The 20,050-nt window shown below is 42.5% G+C and overlaps 1 protein-coding gene across 1 annotated transcript in view; it reads right to left on the bottom strand.

The window, feature by feature from the left end:
* The window catches only part of FLT1 (fms related receptor tyrosine kinase 1), a 196,477-nt gene that overhangs the window by 43,566 nt on the left and 132,861 nt on the right, over positions 1–20,050 (bottom strand). The window contains exons 15-16 of the mRNA XM_032150567.2: positions 14,301–14,432; positions 1,986–2,092 (exon numbers count right to left, since the gene is read on the bottom strand). Coding sequence (XP_032006458.1) covers positions 1,986–2,092; positions 14,301–14,432 — 239 coding nt within the window. The remainder of the gene's footprint in view (positions 1–1,985; positions 2,093–14,300; positions 14,433–20,050) is intronic.

Raw genomic sequence — 20,050 nt, 5'->3', positions numbered from 1 at the left:
AGAGTTTCACTCTTGTTGCCCAGGCAGGAGTGCAATGGGGTGATCTCGGCTCACTGCAACCTCCGCCTCCCAGGTCCAAACCATTCTCCTGCCTCAGCCTCCCGAGTGGCTGAGACTACAGGTGCCTGCCACCATGCCCAGCTAATTTTTTGTATTTTTAGTAGAGACGGGTTTTCACCATATTGGCCAGGCTGGTCTCGAACTTCTGACCTTGGGTGATCCACCCTGAGTGCCAGGTGTCCCAAAGGCCACCACTCCTGGCCTGCCAACATAATTTCTTTTCTTTTCTTTCTTTTTTTTTTGCAGTGGTGTGATCTCGGCCCATGCAAGTCCACCTCTCGTTCATGCCTTCTCCTGCCTCAGCCTCCAAGTAGTGGGATACAGGTGCGCCACCTTTTTTAGTAGAGACGGGGTTTCACTGTGTTAGCCAGGATGGTCTCGATCTGACCTCATGATCCACCCGCCTCGGCCTCCCAAAGTGCTGGGATTACAGGCGTGAGCCACTGCGCCCGGCAGCCACCATAATTTCTTACCTGGACTACTATGAAGTCTTCTACCAAGTGCCTCTCTATTCACTCTTGCCCCCCCGGGTAGCCAAAATAATTTTTTCAGACATATATCTGTCACACTATGTGCCCCACTCCCCCATCCCTGCCTTAGCCTAACATACCTTTCTTCCCCAAGGCTTCCCATTGCTTTTAGAATATGGACCAAATTCCTCACCATGGCCTACAGACCCTGCCTGGCCAGGCCTTGCCGCTTTCCCTTTCCATTCCTTGGCAGCCTCACCTCATACCTTGTTCGTCCTGTTCTCTGCACTGTAGCCCTGGCCTTCTGTCAGTCTCTCCTTCTCACTGTGTTCCCCCTCCCCTGTCCAGCCTCCTAAATGCTCTTCCTTCTGCCTACAACACTCCATCCTCTCTTTCTTACCTTAACACTCCTCTTACACATCTTTTAGGCAGCTACTCTTTCAGCTAACTCAGAGTTGCAGTTTCACATTTGTGTGGCTGATTAAAGCCAATCTCCTCTGACTGCTCACTCCAGCATCTGCCCCACTGTCATCAGAGGGCCTTGCACAGGGCCTGGCACCCTGCACTGAGTGGGTATGCAGTAAATATTTGAAGCATGAATGAATGAATGAATAAATGTAAGCTTTTTTCTCACTGGATTTCAGAGAAGCAGATCATATTGCAGACCTAAGTATAGAAATCTGATGTCCTGAATGCCAACCTGGACCTTACACTATAAAGAACTTAATTTTGTGGTGTGACTCAGAAAGTATAGAACAAGAGTCCACTTATTTTTACTTCCAATATGTTATGCGAGAATTCAAAGGTGGGCCTTTCCTTTTTTTTTTTTTTTTTTGAGACAGGGTCTCACTCTGTCGCTCAGGCTGGAGTACAGTGGCATATGATTCACTGCTCACTTGACCTCCCAGGCTAAAGTGATTTTCCCACCTCAGCCTCCCAAGTAGCTGGGACTACAGGTGTGCACCACCATACCTGCCTAAGTTTTAAATTTTTTTGTGGAGTCAGGGTCTCACTATGTTGGACAGGCTGGTCTTGAAATCTTGGCCTCAAGCGATCCTCCTGCCTGGGTCTCCCAAAGTGCTGGGATTACAGTCATGTACCACCACACCCAGCCTCTTTTTTATTTCTTAGCAGAGAGCGAGGGTTAGGAAATAAAGGTTTCACAGGTCCCATACTGACTTTAAAGACTCTATTAACATATTTTATATCAAAAATACCTTCTGTCCCTGAGAAGTATTCATCAGTTCGTTGTTATGGCTTTCTTTTGAACACCCCACCTTGTGGTTAGAGACATTTTGATGATTTATTTTCTTTCTGTGTTCACCAGGTCAGAGATAGGAAGGAGAGGGAAGGGAAAGAAAGAGGGTCCAACATTTGTTTGCCTACTCTAGACATCATATCAGGCTTTTTAGAATATATGTAAAAAGGAGCATAGAACATCATCTATGTTCTTACCCTTTTCATTTTTCGGATAAAGAGGGTTAATAGGAGCCAGAAGAGAGTCGCAGCCACACAGGTGCATGTTAGAGTGATCAGCTCCAGATTAGACTTGTCCAAGGTTCCTAGAGAGAAAAAAAAATCACAATAGTGGAGCAAAAAAGAAACTCCAAACTTAGAATCTTTGTGGTTTTATCAAAGAGGCTCAGTTTCCCTGAATGGTTTATCATAGTGAACCCAATCTGCCGCCACAAAATCAGTCCCTGGGACAGATCTCTTACCTACTGAGCCGGGCAGTATACATGAACTCACATAGAAAAGGCAGTATACATGAACTCACATAATGAACTCACATAGAAAAGGCTTTCCAGAAATTTTGCTGTCAAGTTTGCAAACTTTGTAATTCCAGAAACAGCTAAGTAAAAATCAGAGGAGAAATTAAAAATGGGAAAAAATTAAGGCAGGAACAAAAGCCCATTAAAATGCTAAATCTGGAATATGTTAAATCTCCCTAATGAGTTTTAGAGGAAATTCTAAAAAAAAAAAAAAAGAAAAAAAAAGAAAAAAGAATGACATAAAAGGGCTTCTTTGGGACTCACAAAATTCTTCAAAGTAGATTTTTAAAATAAAAATAAATCCAGGACTGTCACAGTTGCCTGTTTGCTCCCTTTGGAACAGCCAGCCCAAAGCGCCCACATCCCACTCCCTGTGTCTAGGGCTCTGTTTCTGGCTTCATCAGCCAGACTGGGGGGCCTGAGATAGAAGAGGCAATTGCTGGACGTGAATCCTTCCCAGTCACCTTCTCTATCAGAATCACAGAGATTAAAAGCTGAGCACTGTTCCTCCAAAACCAAAAAGAAAAGACTTAAAGTATTCAAGCCATGCCTCCAGAGAGGGAACTCTGGAATTTGTAAAGAAATGCCTCCATGGGCCAGAACAGTATTGATTCTTGTGAGCAATTTCCCAGGAATTCTAAAGTAATGCCTTTATCCTTTAACTTAATTACAATGAGACAGAAGTGGCTGGGTGTGGTGGCTCGCATCTGTAATCCTAGCAGTTTGGGAGCCTAAGGAGGGAAGATTGCTTGAGCCCCAGAATTTGAGACCAGCCTGGACAACATAGCAAGATGCCTTCTCTTAAAAAAAAAAAAAGATGTGGTAGCACACACTTGTAATCCCAGCTACTCTGGAGGCTGAGGCAGGAGGATCACTTGAGTCCAGGCGTTCCATGCTGTAGTGAGCTATGATTGCGCCACTGCACTCCCGCTTGGGCAACAGAGCAAGCCCCGGTCTCAAAAGAGAGAGACAGACAGATAGATGTTTATATTAAGGTGGGCAAAGGACAAGTGAAACTTTCTTTTTAGAAATAATGATGTGGATGAGGATCTAATTTGCTGAGCACTTATATTCTTAGCATGCAAAACTACCCTATGAAGTCAGGGGCAGTAATACTCTAATTTCATACATGAGCACTTCATCTTGGGGGCTCTCTGTTTCAATGCAACAAAGATGTATTGAGTTGTACTAGAGGCAAGTTTAGGGGCCAGAGGAGATAGAAAAATTAATGAGGGACAGTTGCCACTCTCAAGGAGCCCATTCAAACCTAACCAAGAGACTTAAGGCAAATACAGAAAAATTAGATTTTAAAAGATTCGGCGGTTGAGGGAATCTAATATATACTACTATCTAATAGTAATCTAATAATACTTTTTCGAAGAGGTGGGATTTGAAATGAATTTTAATCTGCAGAGATGAAGGCAGGGGAGGGCATTATAGGCAGAGGAAACAGTATGAGTAAAGCCCCAGACCTGGCCAAGTGCGATGGTGCACGCCTGTAAGCCTAGCACTTTGGGAGACCAAGACGGGCAGATCACCTGAGGTCAGTTCAAAACCAGCCTGGCCAACATGGTGAAACCCCGTCTCTACTAAAAATACAAAAAAAAAATTAGCCAGGTGTGGTTGGGGGGCACTTGTAATCCCAGCTATTCGGGAGGCTGAGTCAGGAGAATAGCTTGAACCCAGGAGGCGGAGGTTGCAGTGAGCTGAGATCACACCACTGCACTCCATCCTGGGTGACAGAGTGAGACTCCATCTCAAAACCAAAACAAGACACAAGACCCAGACCTGGGAAAAGATAGGGCAGTATAATACAAGATACAGGACAGGACCAGACCATACAGGATTCTGAGCATCTGTGTGGTGGGTTTGATCTAAAGGCTGCAGGCAGTTGGAGCCAAGGTTTCCTGCCCGAACCATAGCAAATGCACAAGCTGGAAACCTGAGAATAACAATAACTCATTGGCCCTTATTGAGTGCTTTCTATTCTAGGGACTTTTCTAAGGACCGACATGTATTGATTCACCAAAGACTCACAAAAATCCTACAAGCTAGATTATTCCCATTTTATGAATGAGGAAATTGAGACATAAACAGATTAAGCCTCTTGCCCAAAGTCACACAGCCTGCAAGTGGTGGAGCTGTGATTTTAACCCAGATAATCTGACTGCACATGCTTAACCACTAAGCTTCCAAGAGTATGTCACTTCCTCCTCTCTGATCCTTCCAGCCTTTACAAGCGCAGATTAATCACTTCCTATTGGCCATAGTCCCCGCCACAAAGTTATCTTTTAGTCTGGAGTGGAAACTGATATTTTCTCTCCATCCAGCCCATCACAAAGTCCTGCCCACTCTACTTCCTTGGATCATTAAATTATCAGCTCTCCTACCCAGCTGTGACTGCCTAAAATAAGGCCTTATCAGTTCTCACCAGGACTACCTCACTGGCCATAGCTCCCTCCAGTCTGTCCTCTACCTCTGCAGCCAGAGTGATCTTGCCAAATCACCAATTTAAAATCTCATTACTCTTCTGTCTAAATTCCATAGTCTGTTCCCTATCACCATCAGGATAAAAGTCCAAATCCTTAAATCCTTTATGCCCAACCTTGCCTGTCTTTTCAGCTTCATCTCCTGCTATCCTCCCACTTGCCTCAGTCACGCCACAGTTCTTATAGTTTCTTAAATACACCAACCCTTCGGAACCTCCATGCTTTGTCTTTTGCTATTTCTCTGCCAAAATGTGTGCTTCCTAATGACTGAGTCCGTAACTTATTCACCCTACTCATCAGCTTGGGCGAATGAATGTGTATATATGTTTTGCTTTACCTACCTCTAAAGAATTTCATGAGGGTTTTAAAGAGTTTAGGGGCCGGGCGCGGTGGCTCACGCCTGTAATCCCAGCACTTTGGGAGCCCAAGGCGGGTGGATCACGAGGTCAAGAGATCGAGACCATCCTGGCTAATACGGTGAAACCCCGTCTCTACTAAAAATACAAAAAATTAGCTGGGCGTGGTGGCAGGTGCCTGTAGTCCCAGCTACTCAGGAGGCTGAGGCAGGGGAATTGCTTGAACCCGGGAGGCGGAGGTTGCAGTGAGCCAAGATCGTGCTACTGCGCTACTGTACTCCAGCCTGAGCTACAGAGTGGACTCTGTCTCAAAAAAAAAAAAAAAAAAAGAGTTTAGGGTCACATCTCTGTTCCTGTGTATTACTTCATAAAACATATAGACCACCACCTCTATTGCAGATATGTTCCAGGTGCTGGTATACAGTTAGAAGAGAAAGAGCATGGTTGGAGCTCACAGTCTGGTATTCAAATATGAACTGATGAGCGTGTTATAAGTTCTGAGTGAAGCAGCAGAATGTAGGGCTATGGTTCTCTTGTTCACTGCTACATCCCCAGGGTTCAGAACAGTGCCTGGCATATAGTAGACATCCTGAAAATAGTGGTCAAATGAATGAATTGGCTTATTTGCTGCTTTGTCAGCGGGGCGTAAGTTTCCCTGAACCTCATGGGGTTGATTGAAAATAACTTCCTTAAAGAAATTTCTAAGTGTGATAACCTTTTCTGTCACTACACATCCTCACAATGGGAAGACTGTAAGCTCAAGTTCATATGAGTTTGGTTTCTTTCTCCACAGTGACAGTGAGGTTTAATGCGGCCTTGCTGTACACACACGCACACACACACACACATGCGCGCGCGCACACACACACACGCACACATTCTTGCTTATGCTGCAAATAAATTTTGTGGAATTTGATTGAGATTGGGATCCTCTCAGGACACAGTGGCCTTTGGCTGTCGGAGATGCTGATAGCATCTTGAGACATTGCACTGTCTGCATAAAACCTCTGCAGATGCTTCCCGCATGGAATGCACTAAGAGAGGCCCCCTTGATTGTGGGAACTTTCCTACTGCATTCTGTGGGACAGGAAGCTGACCCCCAAAGTCTAATTCCACAGTCCTTACTCAAGCAAAATTCATTTCAGTGGACCAAATGTGTTTGTGTGCAAATATTTACACATTTAAGGAATCAGCCCATTAAAAAACATCTTCAAGATGACCATTTATCAGGAAGGAAAGATCTATTTAATATTAATAATGTTCAGTACTGCTTATTGAAAAATATTAGAATTTTACAGTATGTGCTGTAGTATCAATGCTTTATTGCATTTGATGGCTTAGTCTCTATCTCTGTTTGAAAAGCGACTGTTAGGACAGTCTTATGCTGGGTGACTGACTGAAGTGAACCCTTAGGTGTTTTCTCAGCAGTCAAACACACTGGCCTGACTAAACCCAGCTTCAACTTGCTGGTGACAGCTGATGAACTAAGTGCATGAGATAACCCAGCTGCACACAGGAGTGGAAAGAGGCCAGGGAAATGTGGGTGGGATTTGACAGTAACTAGGAGTTAGCACTGGGTCTCAGGGACATGGCTCCCGCATGATGTGTGTGAAAGGCCAGCATCAGGACACAGTACAAGGTTAGTTTCATTTGGGATACTGACAAGAATATAGCCAATTTGAAGAGTGTATGGTAACTGTATCTATGACAGACTGTTGACCTGGTTGCACAGAGCATTTCACGTCAATTACTCTCCCAGGCTTTACACCATCCCTTTTGGAATAGGGAGGGGAGATGCCACACCAGGGATGGTCTGAGTTCTGAAGGGGTGTGTATCTTGCCTGAAGTCTCTGCAGCTGCGCAGTGTCCTGAACTTTCCTGACAGCAATAGTAGCTCTCTGTACACACGGCCTGGGCTGCATGGTCTGGCGGCATCACACCAGCCCTTATGTATGACACTGTGTGGCATCAGACTGCATGAATGGGTAGGCAGCAGAGCCAGCCAACTCAGCTCATGCAATATAACCAGACAGAGTTTCCCAAGGAGTTAAGGAAACACCCCAAGCAAAAGACCAGAGCACCTTGTCCCAGGGCCTGCCTTGACTTAGGGACCGAACACAGGTTTCATCGGGAAAGGGCAGGTACTCTGTGCACCAGTTTCCTCATCCTTACAAAGTGGAGATAACAGCCCCTTCCTAACATGTGAATTGCGTAAACTTAGTGTTAGCTATTATTTTGAAGCCTGCTTGCCTGCCTGCCTGCCTCCCTCCCTCCCTCCCTGCTTGCCTGCCTGCCTGCCTGCCTGCCTGCCTGCCTGCCTGCCTTCCTTCCTTCCTTCCTTCCTTCCTTCCTTCCTTCCTTCCTTCCTCCTTCCTTCCTTCCTTCCTTCCTTCCTTCCTTCCTTCCTTCCTTCCTTCCTCCTTCCCCCTTCCCTCCTCTCCTCCTTCCTTCCTTCTTTCCTTCCTTCCCTCCTCCCCTCCTTCCTTCCTTCTTTCCTTTCTCTCTCTCTCCCTCTCTCCCTCCCTTCCTCTCTCCCTCTCCCACTGTCTCTCTGTTTCTCCATCTACACCCCTTACTCCAACCCTTTTCTTTTTTTTTTCCTTCCAACCCTTTTCTTTTTTTTTTTTTTTCCTTATCACTTTTTGGACCTCAAGTGCAGAGTAATTTTTTTTCACCCAAACACATTGCACGTATTATTTAATACAATTTACCTTTTCTTTCTGAAACAAATCAGATTTGGACCTAAGTACTCATCAATTTCTGCAAACAACTGGTCCACCACCTCCCTGAGAAATTCGCCTGATCCTAGGGTTGGTTTAGGTGTTATTCTCTGGTTCTATTGTTATTATAATTTGAGTAACTACTTATGTGGGTTTATTGCCCATTAACCTATTAGGACCTCAAGAGAAGGACATGTTTCTTGTTCACTTTGAGTCTCCAGCATTGACTCAGAGGAAGTCTCAATAAAGATTTAGGTATGAACGAAAAGAAAATTACTCAGATGCACTTTGACCTGACTCTCAAGATCCTCGAGCAATATAAGCCACTCAACCAGTGCCATGTCCTTCTATGTAAAACCCAGTCAGCATAATCCAGGTAACCTTACTATGTGGTTTCTCTAGAGCCTATTGAAATGTTAAAATAGGCCTGCAGACCTTTATTACTGTCGATGAAGTTTTTTAGGAATCTATGTACACCAGTTTGGAACCACTCCTAAGGACAGTGATGTATGGAAATGCTGTATTCCCATTAAATTTTAAGTACATTTTCAAGAGTACTGTTAAGTAAGGATATTTAAATTGCTATTATGCGACATTAGTTCTGGAACACATTTCTTTTTTCACAAGTTAAATCCTTAAGTCAAACAGGAATTCTGTGGCTTAGAACACCTTTTAGGTGACCTACTGGTTAAGTCCAGGAAAAGTATAATACAGAAACTTTTGTTGAAACGGAATTTGGTATATCGTATTAACAAACGGTAATGTTAGCTAACACTTACAAAATTTTTATTATATGCCAGATGCTGTTTTAAATGTGTTAATCCTTACAACAACCCTATAAAGATTGGTATACCATCATTAGTCTGCCCATTTTACAATGAGAGACTGGAAGCACCAGGAAGGTAAGGAACTTGGCAAAGGTTATGCAGCTCATGAAGAGTGAGGCATCTGGCTTCAGAATGGGTCTTTTTAACCACCGTGCTGTGCTACCTTAGAGTTGAGGTATAGAGCATAAAACCTATAGAGCAATAGAGCAGGATGGTTGAACATGGTTCCAGTTCTCAGCTCTGCCATTTCCTAGCTGTGTAACCCTGGACAAGTCACTTAACCTTTTTGCGCCTAGATTCTCACTTTTAACTAACTGTACTTCCTTGTACCTGTAGGATTATTGCGAAACTTAAGTAGGATTATGGATGCTATGTGCTTAAAATAGTGCACTGAATGTTCTATAAGCTCAAGATATTAATTACATAGTCCCAGGCCCTCACAGAGCCCAGCACCAAGTTCCCTAGGCCTAACACCCACTTCTATGATACCCGATGCAGTTTTATTCCAGCCTAGTTTCTACAGAGGGAATTAAGATGAATATCTTTTGGGTTTGAATTATTTTGCCTCAAGAACTCTCTACAAAGGCCTCAAATCAGCCTAACTGAATTCCATCACCATTTTTTTAAATTCTTCTTGATCAAGGCCAGCTTTATGTCACTGGTTAGATTTGAAGTATAAAGGCACGTGTATCCCTGTCCCTCAGCCCTCCTATTGGCATTAGTGCACAGCTGGTTCATCTCTGTTTTGAGCACTGCTCTCTCCTTTCTAAATAGCCAACACCCATGAGAGGCATAACATCAATCCCCAACATATTCATGCGAATTAGTTTATCACATCCTTTCTCAGTGCCAGGATAGTCATAGGAGTGAATTTGGGGGCAGGATTCAGGAAGAGAGGAGCTAACTTGGAGGGAGGTCAGTCAGGGATCAGAGGAGGGTCAAAATGGAGAACTGAAAACTGATAGCTGGCCAAGGGCAATACAGAGGAGTGACTGAAGACCCACGGCCATATTGTTTTCAGTTTTTTCTATTACTGACTTTTGGGATTTTATTTATTAGGGAACATAGTGTCTACTTTTTACTGGATGAGTCTTTTCTCAAACAACTGACAATGTGCAATCGTTTGCAAATCAGCCTCTAATGCCATGACCAGCATTTAGGCTGCAGGACCCTTATGTAGTCCTTTTGTGCCTTTGTGATTTTTGTATCTGTCAATCATCTTCAAAAAATGCTTAAAATGATAGTTATTCTTCTTCAAGTTGTCTTCTCCTATGTACTTATAAATGATACTGAAATATAGTAAGGCCTAAATCTGATATAAGAATGTTCTTGGCTGGGTGCAGTGGCTCACGCCTGTAATCCCAGCACTTCGGGAGGCCGAGGCGGGTGGATTACCTGAGGTCAGGAGTTCGAGACCAGCCTGGCCAACATGGTGAAACCCCGTCTCTACTAAAAATACAAAAATTAGCCGGGTGTGGTGGCACACGCCCGTAATCCCAGCTACTCGGGAGGCTGAGGCAGAAGAATTGCTTGAGCTCAAGAGGCAGAGGTTGCAATGAGCCGAGATCATGCCACTGCACTCTAGCCTGGCTGACAGAGCAAGACTGTGTCTCAACAAAAAAAAAAAAAAAAAAAAAAAAAGGATGTTTTTATATATATTGTGGTTATTTGCAATAATAATTATAAAGCATAGCTTAAGTCCTTGGATGAAATTGTAACAGCCCCATTGAGTTCCAGGGCTACTGAGCGCTATGTTAATTTCAGAAATGATTTTAGTTACTAACACTTCTGTTGTCAGTTTTGATATGGAATTTCCCCTTTGAGAGCTTCATGTGTCCTCGTGCTGGCGCTAGGTCCAAACCAAACAAGACCTGTGATTATTTAAAGAAGGTACTTTGACTCCACAGTTCATTCATCCTTTACAGATACAAAAATAACACATTGTTTTATCTGTGAGTATAAGAATCCTTTTTCAAAGGAAATAAAAAGAGCAGACAGTTTCCTTCCTGGCTAATTCACCAACCTCTTTAAATCTGTTAAACATAGCCACAGACACAACTTGTTCGCTTGGTTTCATTTCCTAAACTCAATTTGACAAGATAGGTCAGTGTGAGGGTCCATATGCATCTAACAGGAAATAAAGTCTAAATCTAGGGAATGTTTCATAGCTACCAGGGTGGTAAGAACAATGACTCTAGAAGAAGAGTCCCATTTCAATTATAAAATTACTGAGCAGGTACCGTATTCAGCTGTTGTGAACAGCATCCTAGGATCAAATTTTAATCCAGTGAATCCAAACTCCTTCCATTCAAGACACTGCATCTGACTCACACATGCAGGCCTTTCTAAGGTCCACATACTGTTAGCATTTAAAATGTCTTCCTGTGCAAAATTATATTCTTATATAGACTTGAAACCTGCCTCTTGGACATTTCACTATCATCTCCCTTCATTGGTTCTACTTATCTTTTCTGGTGTGTCATAGAATGAGTTAAATGCCTCTTGTGTCAGAAAGCTCCTTAACTATTTTAAGAAAACAATCTTGTTACCCCCATGTTGTCTCTTTTTTGGACTAAGTATCCTCATTTTCTGGCACTATTCTATTCCTATCCAGGATATAGCTCTACTTATTTGTTTCTTTTATAAATGGGCACAATATTTCAGGTGTGGCTGGATGATTGCCAATCAGGTAGTCTATATTTTCAGCTAGCTACTTTTTTTAAGCAAAAAAGGTTGGATATAGCCATCACTTTTATAAAAGAGAGCAAAGGAGAAGGCCAAAAAACTACAAAAAGCAGACACAAGAGTTCAAAATCATGGCAGTTGGGGGCAATAATGAACAAAATAATGGAATATATAAATATATATTCCATTATATATGCCATATATTATATATAGGTGGCAACCAATATGGGCAATTCAAGTAAAAATTACCTCCATTTTTCACAAGAGTAAATGATATGGCTAACAGGTTTAGAAATTATCAGTAATGCAGTATTCTTAACATCTGACTTTTCGGAAAAGCATAACATTAATGGGAAAAGGAATCAGCATAGGAAGTCTAGAGGCATGTAAACATGGGAGAAATGGAGAAAAGAAAAATAACAGGATCACCGAAAGAGTGCTTTTGCTCAATTTTATCGTAAGTCCTTGCAGACAACTTCCTAAGGCACCTCAGGAATGAGAAGAGCAGAGGAAGGGTGGAAATATTCTGAGGTTTACGTGGACTCAAGTCTCAGCCTCACCACATAGTCATTGTGCGACTTTGGGCAAATTGTTTAACTTCTTTGAGTTTCCATCTTCCCATCTGTAGATTGAAGATACTACTATTGACTTCTTTAGATTCTTACAAGGTTAATAGGATTAAGTATATCACACGTCCAGCACAGTGCCTGCACATAAAGGTACTAAATAAATATTTCATGCTAAGTGCTGGGCATGTGTACAGGATACAAAGATATGTCAGACAGTACTGTCTCAAAGTTTATAATTCGGTAGGGAAGAGAAGCGTATCAACGCCAAAATAATAATAAAAGGCAGAATAAAATAAGTACTGACTAATGATTCCAGAAGCGGGGAGTGAGAGAGCAGAGAATGAGTACCTGCCTCAGCTGTTCATCCTGGAGGATATTCCAGGGCAGAAAGCATTTCAGCTGGCCTGAGAGGATAAGAAGGATTTGGCCGGAATAGGGAATGGAGCCTATTCCAGGATGCACTAACATCACAAACGGAGGCCACACTTGGCGTTATGTGGCAAGTTGGGCTCACTAATGGCCAAAAGACTGACTCTAATCCAATCTGGAAGGCCCCACGGTGCTGCTGATCTGGCCTGGAGCAGTGAAAGAATAACAGCAGGCCTCCTGCAGAGCAGACTGCTGGCGAACAGAAGGGTGGTGGTTCTGAAGGTGGGGAGAAGAAACTCACAGATGTCGTAAATGCACAATTTTAAGCACACTGGCTTCTGAGAAACCCAGATCAACCTGGCAGAAAAGGGAAGGAAGTCAAGACTTTAGGGAGACCTACAAACATGCAAAAACGTCACTGCTTCATACCCAGGCTCCTCCCAGGCCATAAGAGTCTAGCCATTGCTGCCCCATATTCCCTGGCGGAGGGGTGGGGACAGGGGAAGGCAGTCATAGGGTGAGGGGAGGGGAGTCTGAGAAAAATTCAGTTTTCTCCTCTGGTCTGCCATGACTAGACTGTGTGAGAGTTAGGTGAGTCAGTTCAGTCCTCTCTGGAGGTTTATCACTGCTCTGTGTATCTCATGGGGTTGTTGGGAGGATACGGGGGAAATGACATTTGCTCTGAGGATTAGTGAGGTCTCCTTGCTCTCTGTGTTCCCTGGCCTGACACGGCCATTCCTGAGGGCTATATGTCTGGGGTGCCTGTTAAAAGACAGATAAGCAGCTATCTGGGGAAGAAGATATTTAACAGAGATGCTAATAAACTGTTTCTGTACCAGCGAGCAGAAAAGTTAACATAATATTTTAGAACAAGGATTATTTGGGAGACAAAACCATTACTAAATGTATTTGGCGAATGCTACCCTCTCACTTTTTCTGAAAGTATAAATTTGTGGTAGAGTAGTTTCAGACTTTCAGGGGGCTCTTTAAAATCATCTCCTTGTGAAAGAATAGAGACGATGTTCTGTTTTAAAAGGGTTTGAATTCTCAGAGTTAAAATATTTAAGCAATGTAAGTTTCAGGGGGAACAAAACTGAAGTACATTGCCTTCTTCCTAGTTCCTCCCCGCAAAATACTTGCATATTCTGAAGTCGACTGGTTAGCGTTTGGCAATAGTCTACCGAACAAATTCCATCTTTTCACGTAAAACCTCAATACGCCATAGATATTTACATCTAAGAGGTGCCAATCTGATATTTTATGATTTTGTAAATTTTATGTTTTGGATGATTCTTAGCATTAGAGAATTGAAATTGAGGTCGAAACCGTTTTCCAAATTTAAGCCACCTGGCCATAGCCAGGGTAGGATTAGGCCTCTTTGTATTTTGCTGCTGAGCAAACTGTCTGAGACCTATAAAGAGGAAGCACTTGGAATATTTTTCTTAAATGTGGTCTGTTGATTACATGTTGCTTCTGTCTGATAATATATTACAGCCCACTTCATTTTAAAAGCCAGCTTATAAAAGCATTCGGAATAGCAGCATATGTCTAACTCCTGGGAATTAGAAAAGGAAAACAAATGAACAATTTTAAGTGTGCGAGTTCCCCCTCCTCACCTACCCCCCTCCCTTTTCTTCCTTTTTGGACGTCTCTCTCACAGGTGTGGACTACTCTGGCCACTCTCTGTGGCAGGGCATAATAACACAGTCAGAACTGGGTTTCCTTTCTTCTGGGAACGACTTCTCCCGCAGACACTGTGTTCAGATTTCGGGCTCTCGAGGATGGCCAGCCAGTGTCTTCACCTTCTGCTTTGCCAGACAGAACCAGACAGTCCCTTCCCGGAGTGGCAGGGAGAGGGGAGAAGGAGGTCAGGGAAAGGAACAGACTGGAGCGGGCAGCAGGAGACTGGGAGGTGGAAAGTTAAACAAACAGGGAAATAGATGTCTGACCAATTTCTTGTTGCTTTCTTAAGCAGCTGTTTACCTTGAACAGTGAGGTATGCTGAACTTTCCACAGAGCCCTTCTGGTTGGTGGCTTTGCAGTGATAGACACCTTCATCCTCTTCTGTGACTCTTTCAATAAACAGCGTGCTGCTTCCTGGTCCTAAAATAATTCCTGAGGAGTGAGAGATGTTTAGATTAGTGGGCCTGGATGACAAACAAAAAACAGCTGCTTCTGTAACACAGCCTTCTTCCTATCATTATGCATTCAGACAAGGAAATCCGAGCTCTAGTGAACCTGGGGCAGGGTTGCTTATTTGTTTTCTCTGGGTCCAGGCTTTCTTTTTCTTTTCTTTCCTTCTTTTTTTTTTTACAGGCTTTCTAATAGCACCTTCACCACCTAGCAGAGCTGTGATCCCCAGATTCAGAGTTGCAGATCCACCCACCCTGTAGAAAGAAACGCGAGGCAGCTGCCATGCCCAACTTGAAAGTTGCAGATATCAAGAAGGCAGCATATCTAATAATAACAACTATCATTGACTCAACGCCCTCTGTGTGCTCGGCACTATGTGACACACTTTCATACCTTGACATTTTCAACCAGCCTGTCAGCTAATATTGTCTTTCTTTTACAAATGAGGAAACTGAGATTCTGTGAGATTAAGTAACTTCACCAAGAGCATGCAGTTTCACTGAAAGCACATTTGTGGCATATGGGTCAAAGGAACTAGTATTTCATTTGTCATAAGGCCTGGTGAGTCAATATAGCCTAGCGATAAAGAGCTTGCCTGGGCTGTGTTTTAATCCATGCCTTAGCACTTCAAGCTTTGTCACTTAGGAAAATTACTTGATTTTTCTAAGTTTCAGTTTCCTGAATCTTAAGATAAAAATGAAAGTAATTCTTACTCTATAAATGAAAAAATAAATGGCAAGCCCATGGCACATACTAAGTGCTCAGTAAATGTAAGCTTAAGGGTTACTACAGAGCGCAGTGTAGTGGAAGGAGCCCCAAGAATTTTCAGACCCCTGAAAAGCTTCAAGACCTTGAAGCTTCAATACCTTGTACTATCACCAAGTGTCTGTTGAGTATTTACTCTGCCATCAGTTCGTGTTACAAAACAAACAGCAGGCTAAGATGTGGGCAGGCTAAGACATGGTATCTGTTGAGAAGGAAAAATTAATTCATACCAAACACACACATTTACATTCTCTCTCTCTCACACATGCTCAACACATACACTCAACACACAAGCCAGCAAATAGAAAATGTTTAATGAATGAGAATGAATGAATGTAGCACAGTATACCTAATTAAGTGGAATGTCTGGCACAGGGAAGGAGATCACTAAGGAAGGATGTACTTGGGGAAGGGTGCATAGAAGAGGTGGGCCTCGGCCGGGCGCGGTGGCTCACGCTTGTAATCCCAGCACTTTGGGAGGCCGAGGCAGGCGGATCACGAGGTCAGGAGATCGAGACCACGGTGAAACCCTGTCTCTACTAAAAATACAAAAAAATTAGCCGGGCGTGGTGGCGGGCGCCTGTAGTCCCAGCTACTCGGAGAGGCTGAGGCAGGAGAATGGTGTGAACCCGGGAGGCGGAGCTTGCAGTGAGCCGAGATTGCGCCACTGCACTCCAGCCTGGGCGACAGAGCGAGACTCCATCTCAAAAAAAAAAAAAAAAAAAAAAAAAAAAGAGGTGGGCCTCAAGTTGAGGTTTGAAGGATTGTCAGAGGTGAAGTGAGAAAGGAAAGCATGAGAAATGGCAAGATGTGGAAATAAACAGGAATTGAGTACTTGTTCCAGAATAGTGATAAAACAGGCCTGGCCAAACTACAGGCTGTATTTCATTAGTTTAAATAGTTTGCATTTCTCCTGATTGTGAAAGATGTACTCAATATAGAAAAGTTGAGAAATATTTGAAAGCATAAAACAAGACAATGTAATATTATGAAGCTATGATAATCAAAACAGCATGGTACTGTTATAAAAACAGATCCATCAACCAATGGAATAGGCAAGGGCCCAGAAATCAACCCAAACATCTATGGTCAACTGATTTTTGAAAAGGTGCCAAGAACACACAATGGGGAAAGGACAGTCTCCTGAATAAATGGTGTTGGGAAAACTGTATATCTACATACAGAAAAATGAAAATGGACCCTTCTCTCATCCCTTATATAAAAATGAACTCAATATGGATTAAAAACTTAAATGTAAGACTAGAAACTATAAAACTACTAGAAGAAAATATGGGGGAAAACTCAATGATATTGGTCTGGGAAGAGATTTCTTGGATATGACCCCAAAAGCACAGGCAACAAAAGCAAAAATAGGCAAATGGGATTGCATCAAACTAAAAACCTTTTGCACAGCGAAGGAAACAATAGAGTGAAGAGACAACGTACAGATTGGGAAAAAATATTTGCAAATCATACATCAGATAAGGAGCCAATATCCAAAATATACAAGGAACTCAGACTACTCAATAACAAGGAAACCAATAATCCTATTTAAAAATGGGCAAAGAAATCAAAGAGACATTTTTCAAAAGAAGACACATGGCTAACAGATATATGAAAAAAATACTCACCATCTCCAATCACAAAAATGTAAATCAAAACCAAATGAGGCCAGGTGCAGTGGCTCACGCCTGTAATCCCAGCACTTTGGGGGGCTGAGGTGGGCGGATCATCTGAGGTCAGGAGTTCAAGAGGAGCCTGGCCAACATGATGAAACCCAATCTCTACTAAAAATACAAAAATTAGCAGGGTGTGGTGGCACATGCCTGTAATCCCAACTACTTGGGAGGCTGCAGCAGGAGAATCACTTGAACTGGGGAGGCAGAGGTTGCAGTGAGCTGAGATCGTGCCACTGCACTCCGGCCTGGGTGACAGTGAGACTTTGTCTCAAAAAAAAAAAAAAAAAAAAAAGAAAAAACCAAATGAGATAGCACCTCACACCTATTAGATTAGCTATTATTAAAAAGATAAAAGATCATAAGTGTTGATGAGGATGTGGAGAGAAGGGAACCCTTATACACGGTTGGTGGCATTATAAATTAGTACGGCCATTTTGGAAAACCATATGGAGCCTCTCAAACAACTAAAAAGAAAACTGCTATATGATCTAGCAATTCCACTACTGGGTATCTACCCTAAGAAATTGAAATCAGTATGCTGAAGAGATGTCTGCATTCCCATGTTTATTGCAGCATTATTCACAATAGCCAAGATACGGAAGCAACCTATGTGTCCATCAATGGATGAATAGATTTTTAAAATTTGGTGTATATATACAATGGGATACTACAACCTTAAAAAATAACAGGAAATTCTGTCATTTATGACAATATGGATGAACCTAGAGGACATTATGTTGAGCGAAATAAGCCAGGCACTGAGAGACAAATGCTGCATGATTTCACTTATATGTGGAATCTAAAAAAGTTGAACTCACAGATGTAGAGAGTAGAGTGATGGCTACCAGAGGCTGGGGTGGGGAGAGTTGGATACGGACAGGGAAGATATTGGTCACTGGGTACAAAGTTACAGTTAGATAAGAGGAACATGTTCTGGCATTCTATTACCCAGCAAAGTGACAACAGTTAAAAATAATGCACGCTTCAAAATAGCTAAAAGAGAGGATTTTAAGTGTTCCCACCACAAAGAAATGATATTTGAGCTGATGGGTATGCTAATAAGGCCTATTTGATCCATCCCATTGTATACATGTATTAATATTAAAACATCACACTGTACCCCATTCGTGTATATAATTATTATTATTTGCCAGTTAAAGAAATGTAAAAGGCAGGGCACGGTGGCTCATGCCTGTAATCCCAGCACTTGTGGGAGGCCGAGGTGGGCGGATCATAAGGTCTGGGAGTTCAAGACCAGCCTGGCCAATATGGTGACACCCAGTCTCTACTAAAAATACAAAAATTAGCCGGGCGTGGTGGCTCGTGCCTGTAGTCCCAGCTACTCGGGAGGCTGAGGCAGAAGAATCGCTTGAAGCTGGGAGGTGGAGCTTGGAGTGAGCCAAGATGGTGCCACTGCACTCCAGCCTGGGTGACAGAGCGAGACTCTGTCTCAAAAAAACAACAAAAAAAAGAAATGTAAAAAACACACAAACTCCAAACACCTACAATCTCACCTGCCAGATGCTGTTTCTTTAGTCTTTCTAAAGTGTACTTTCTGAAAACATAGTTTGTTCATTTATATAACAAATTTTTTTGAGCTCCTACTACATACTAGACACTATTCTAGATACTGGTGATACACTATCAAGCAAAAGAAATCTTTGCCTACAGATTCTAGTTTTGGAGAATTACAAAGTGAGTATCAACAGATTAAGGTATTAGAGAAACCAGGGGAGACAACAGTGAATTAAGTGTGAACAAAAGATCTGAGGGATGGAGACAAATTATAAGGGTAATAACATGCTTATTTTTGTAAGAAAGGAAATAGCAAGAGTGGAGGATGAGCAGTATCGTCTAAAAAATTAAAAACACAAAACTTTGCTGATTTGATAGATGAAAATGATTGTTTTAATTTGTATTTTTTGAACATTTTTTCATGTGTGTATTAGCCATTTTTATTTCAAAGACCTGTTTTGAGTAGGTGACTGGAAAAGGTGAATTCAGATTAAGGAGAGCTTTGAAATCTTGGTTGAGGAGTTTCAATTCCACATGAAAGAGAATCACGAAGATTTTTAAGCATAGTGAAAGCGACGTTTAAGGACGTACAGTCTAGAAGGAGAATACAGGCTGAACTGGAATGAGGAAAGCATAGCACCTGCAAGTCCTGCTCATCAGGCAAGGAATGATGAGGTCTCAAACCTGGATGGTGGGAAAGGAAGTAGAGAGGAAGAAATGGAAACAGACACTTTGTAGAAACAACCTATAGGAATTGGTGCTTTACTGGATACAGCAATAGAAAAAAGAGAGAGATGAGTCCAAGGTGATTCCAATATTTTAAACCCAGATAACAGGAAAAAAATGACAGCTCTTCCCCATAACCTTGGCTAAGTCACTTAATCTCTTTGGTGCCATTTCCTTACCTGTAAAATGAGAATAATACCTGCTCCAGCTATTTCATGATCAATTGAGATAGCTTAAATGGAAGCATTGAAGCTTTGAGAAGTATAAGATAGTATAAGTGGCAATCACAGAAAATAAAAGTGTGGCTGTACAGTCGCTCGGGGTCAATGAACATTTATAATAGCAGCTATCTTGCTACCTACAATCATTACAATCATCTCCACTGCAGCAGATCTGAAACTCAGCCAATTTTCTATCACTCAAATTCCAACTCAAGGATAGCATCATGGGCTGGGCACAGTGGCTCATGCCTATAATCCCAGCACTTCGGGAGGCCAAGGCGGGCAGATTGCTTGAGCCTAGGAGTTCGAGACCAGCCTGGGCAACATAATGAGACTCCATCTCTACTAAAAATTGGAAAAAAAAAAAAAACAAAAAGAAAAACAGGCTGGCATCATGAGCAAATAAAGTTAAAGGAGTTGGATTTCACTCAAGGAGAGCGTGTAATTATGAAAGGTGAGAGATAGTAGCCAGGATGCTCATGAGCTAACATCATCTGGCACAGATTCCTCTTTCTAGCCCAAGGAGGAGAGGAGATGGGGTGAGAAGTTGTCCAAATTCAACGGGCAAAGCTCTTCTTTCTGATGTGCCCTCTATTGTACTATAACAAATGACACAGAGACATCGATGCGTCCCCATCAGAATAGGCCACTCAGACGCTCAGAACCGTCATCAGGCCCTTGCTCATCCTCCACT

The sequence above is a fragment of the Hylobates moloch genome, unplaced genomic scaffold, assembly GCF_009828535.3.
Source record: "Hylobates moloch isolate HMO894 unplaced genomic scaffold, HMol_V3 SCAFFOLD_4, whole genome shotgun sequence".
Lineage (NCBI taxonomy): Eukaryota > Metazoa > Chordata > Mammalia > Primates > Hylobatidae > Hylobates > Hylobates moloch.
This window is presented reverse-complemented; position numbering and strand designations above follow the sequence as displayed.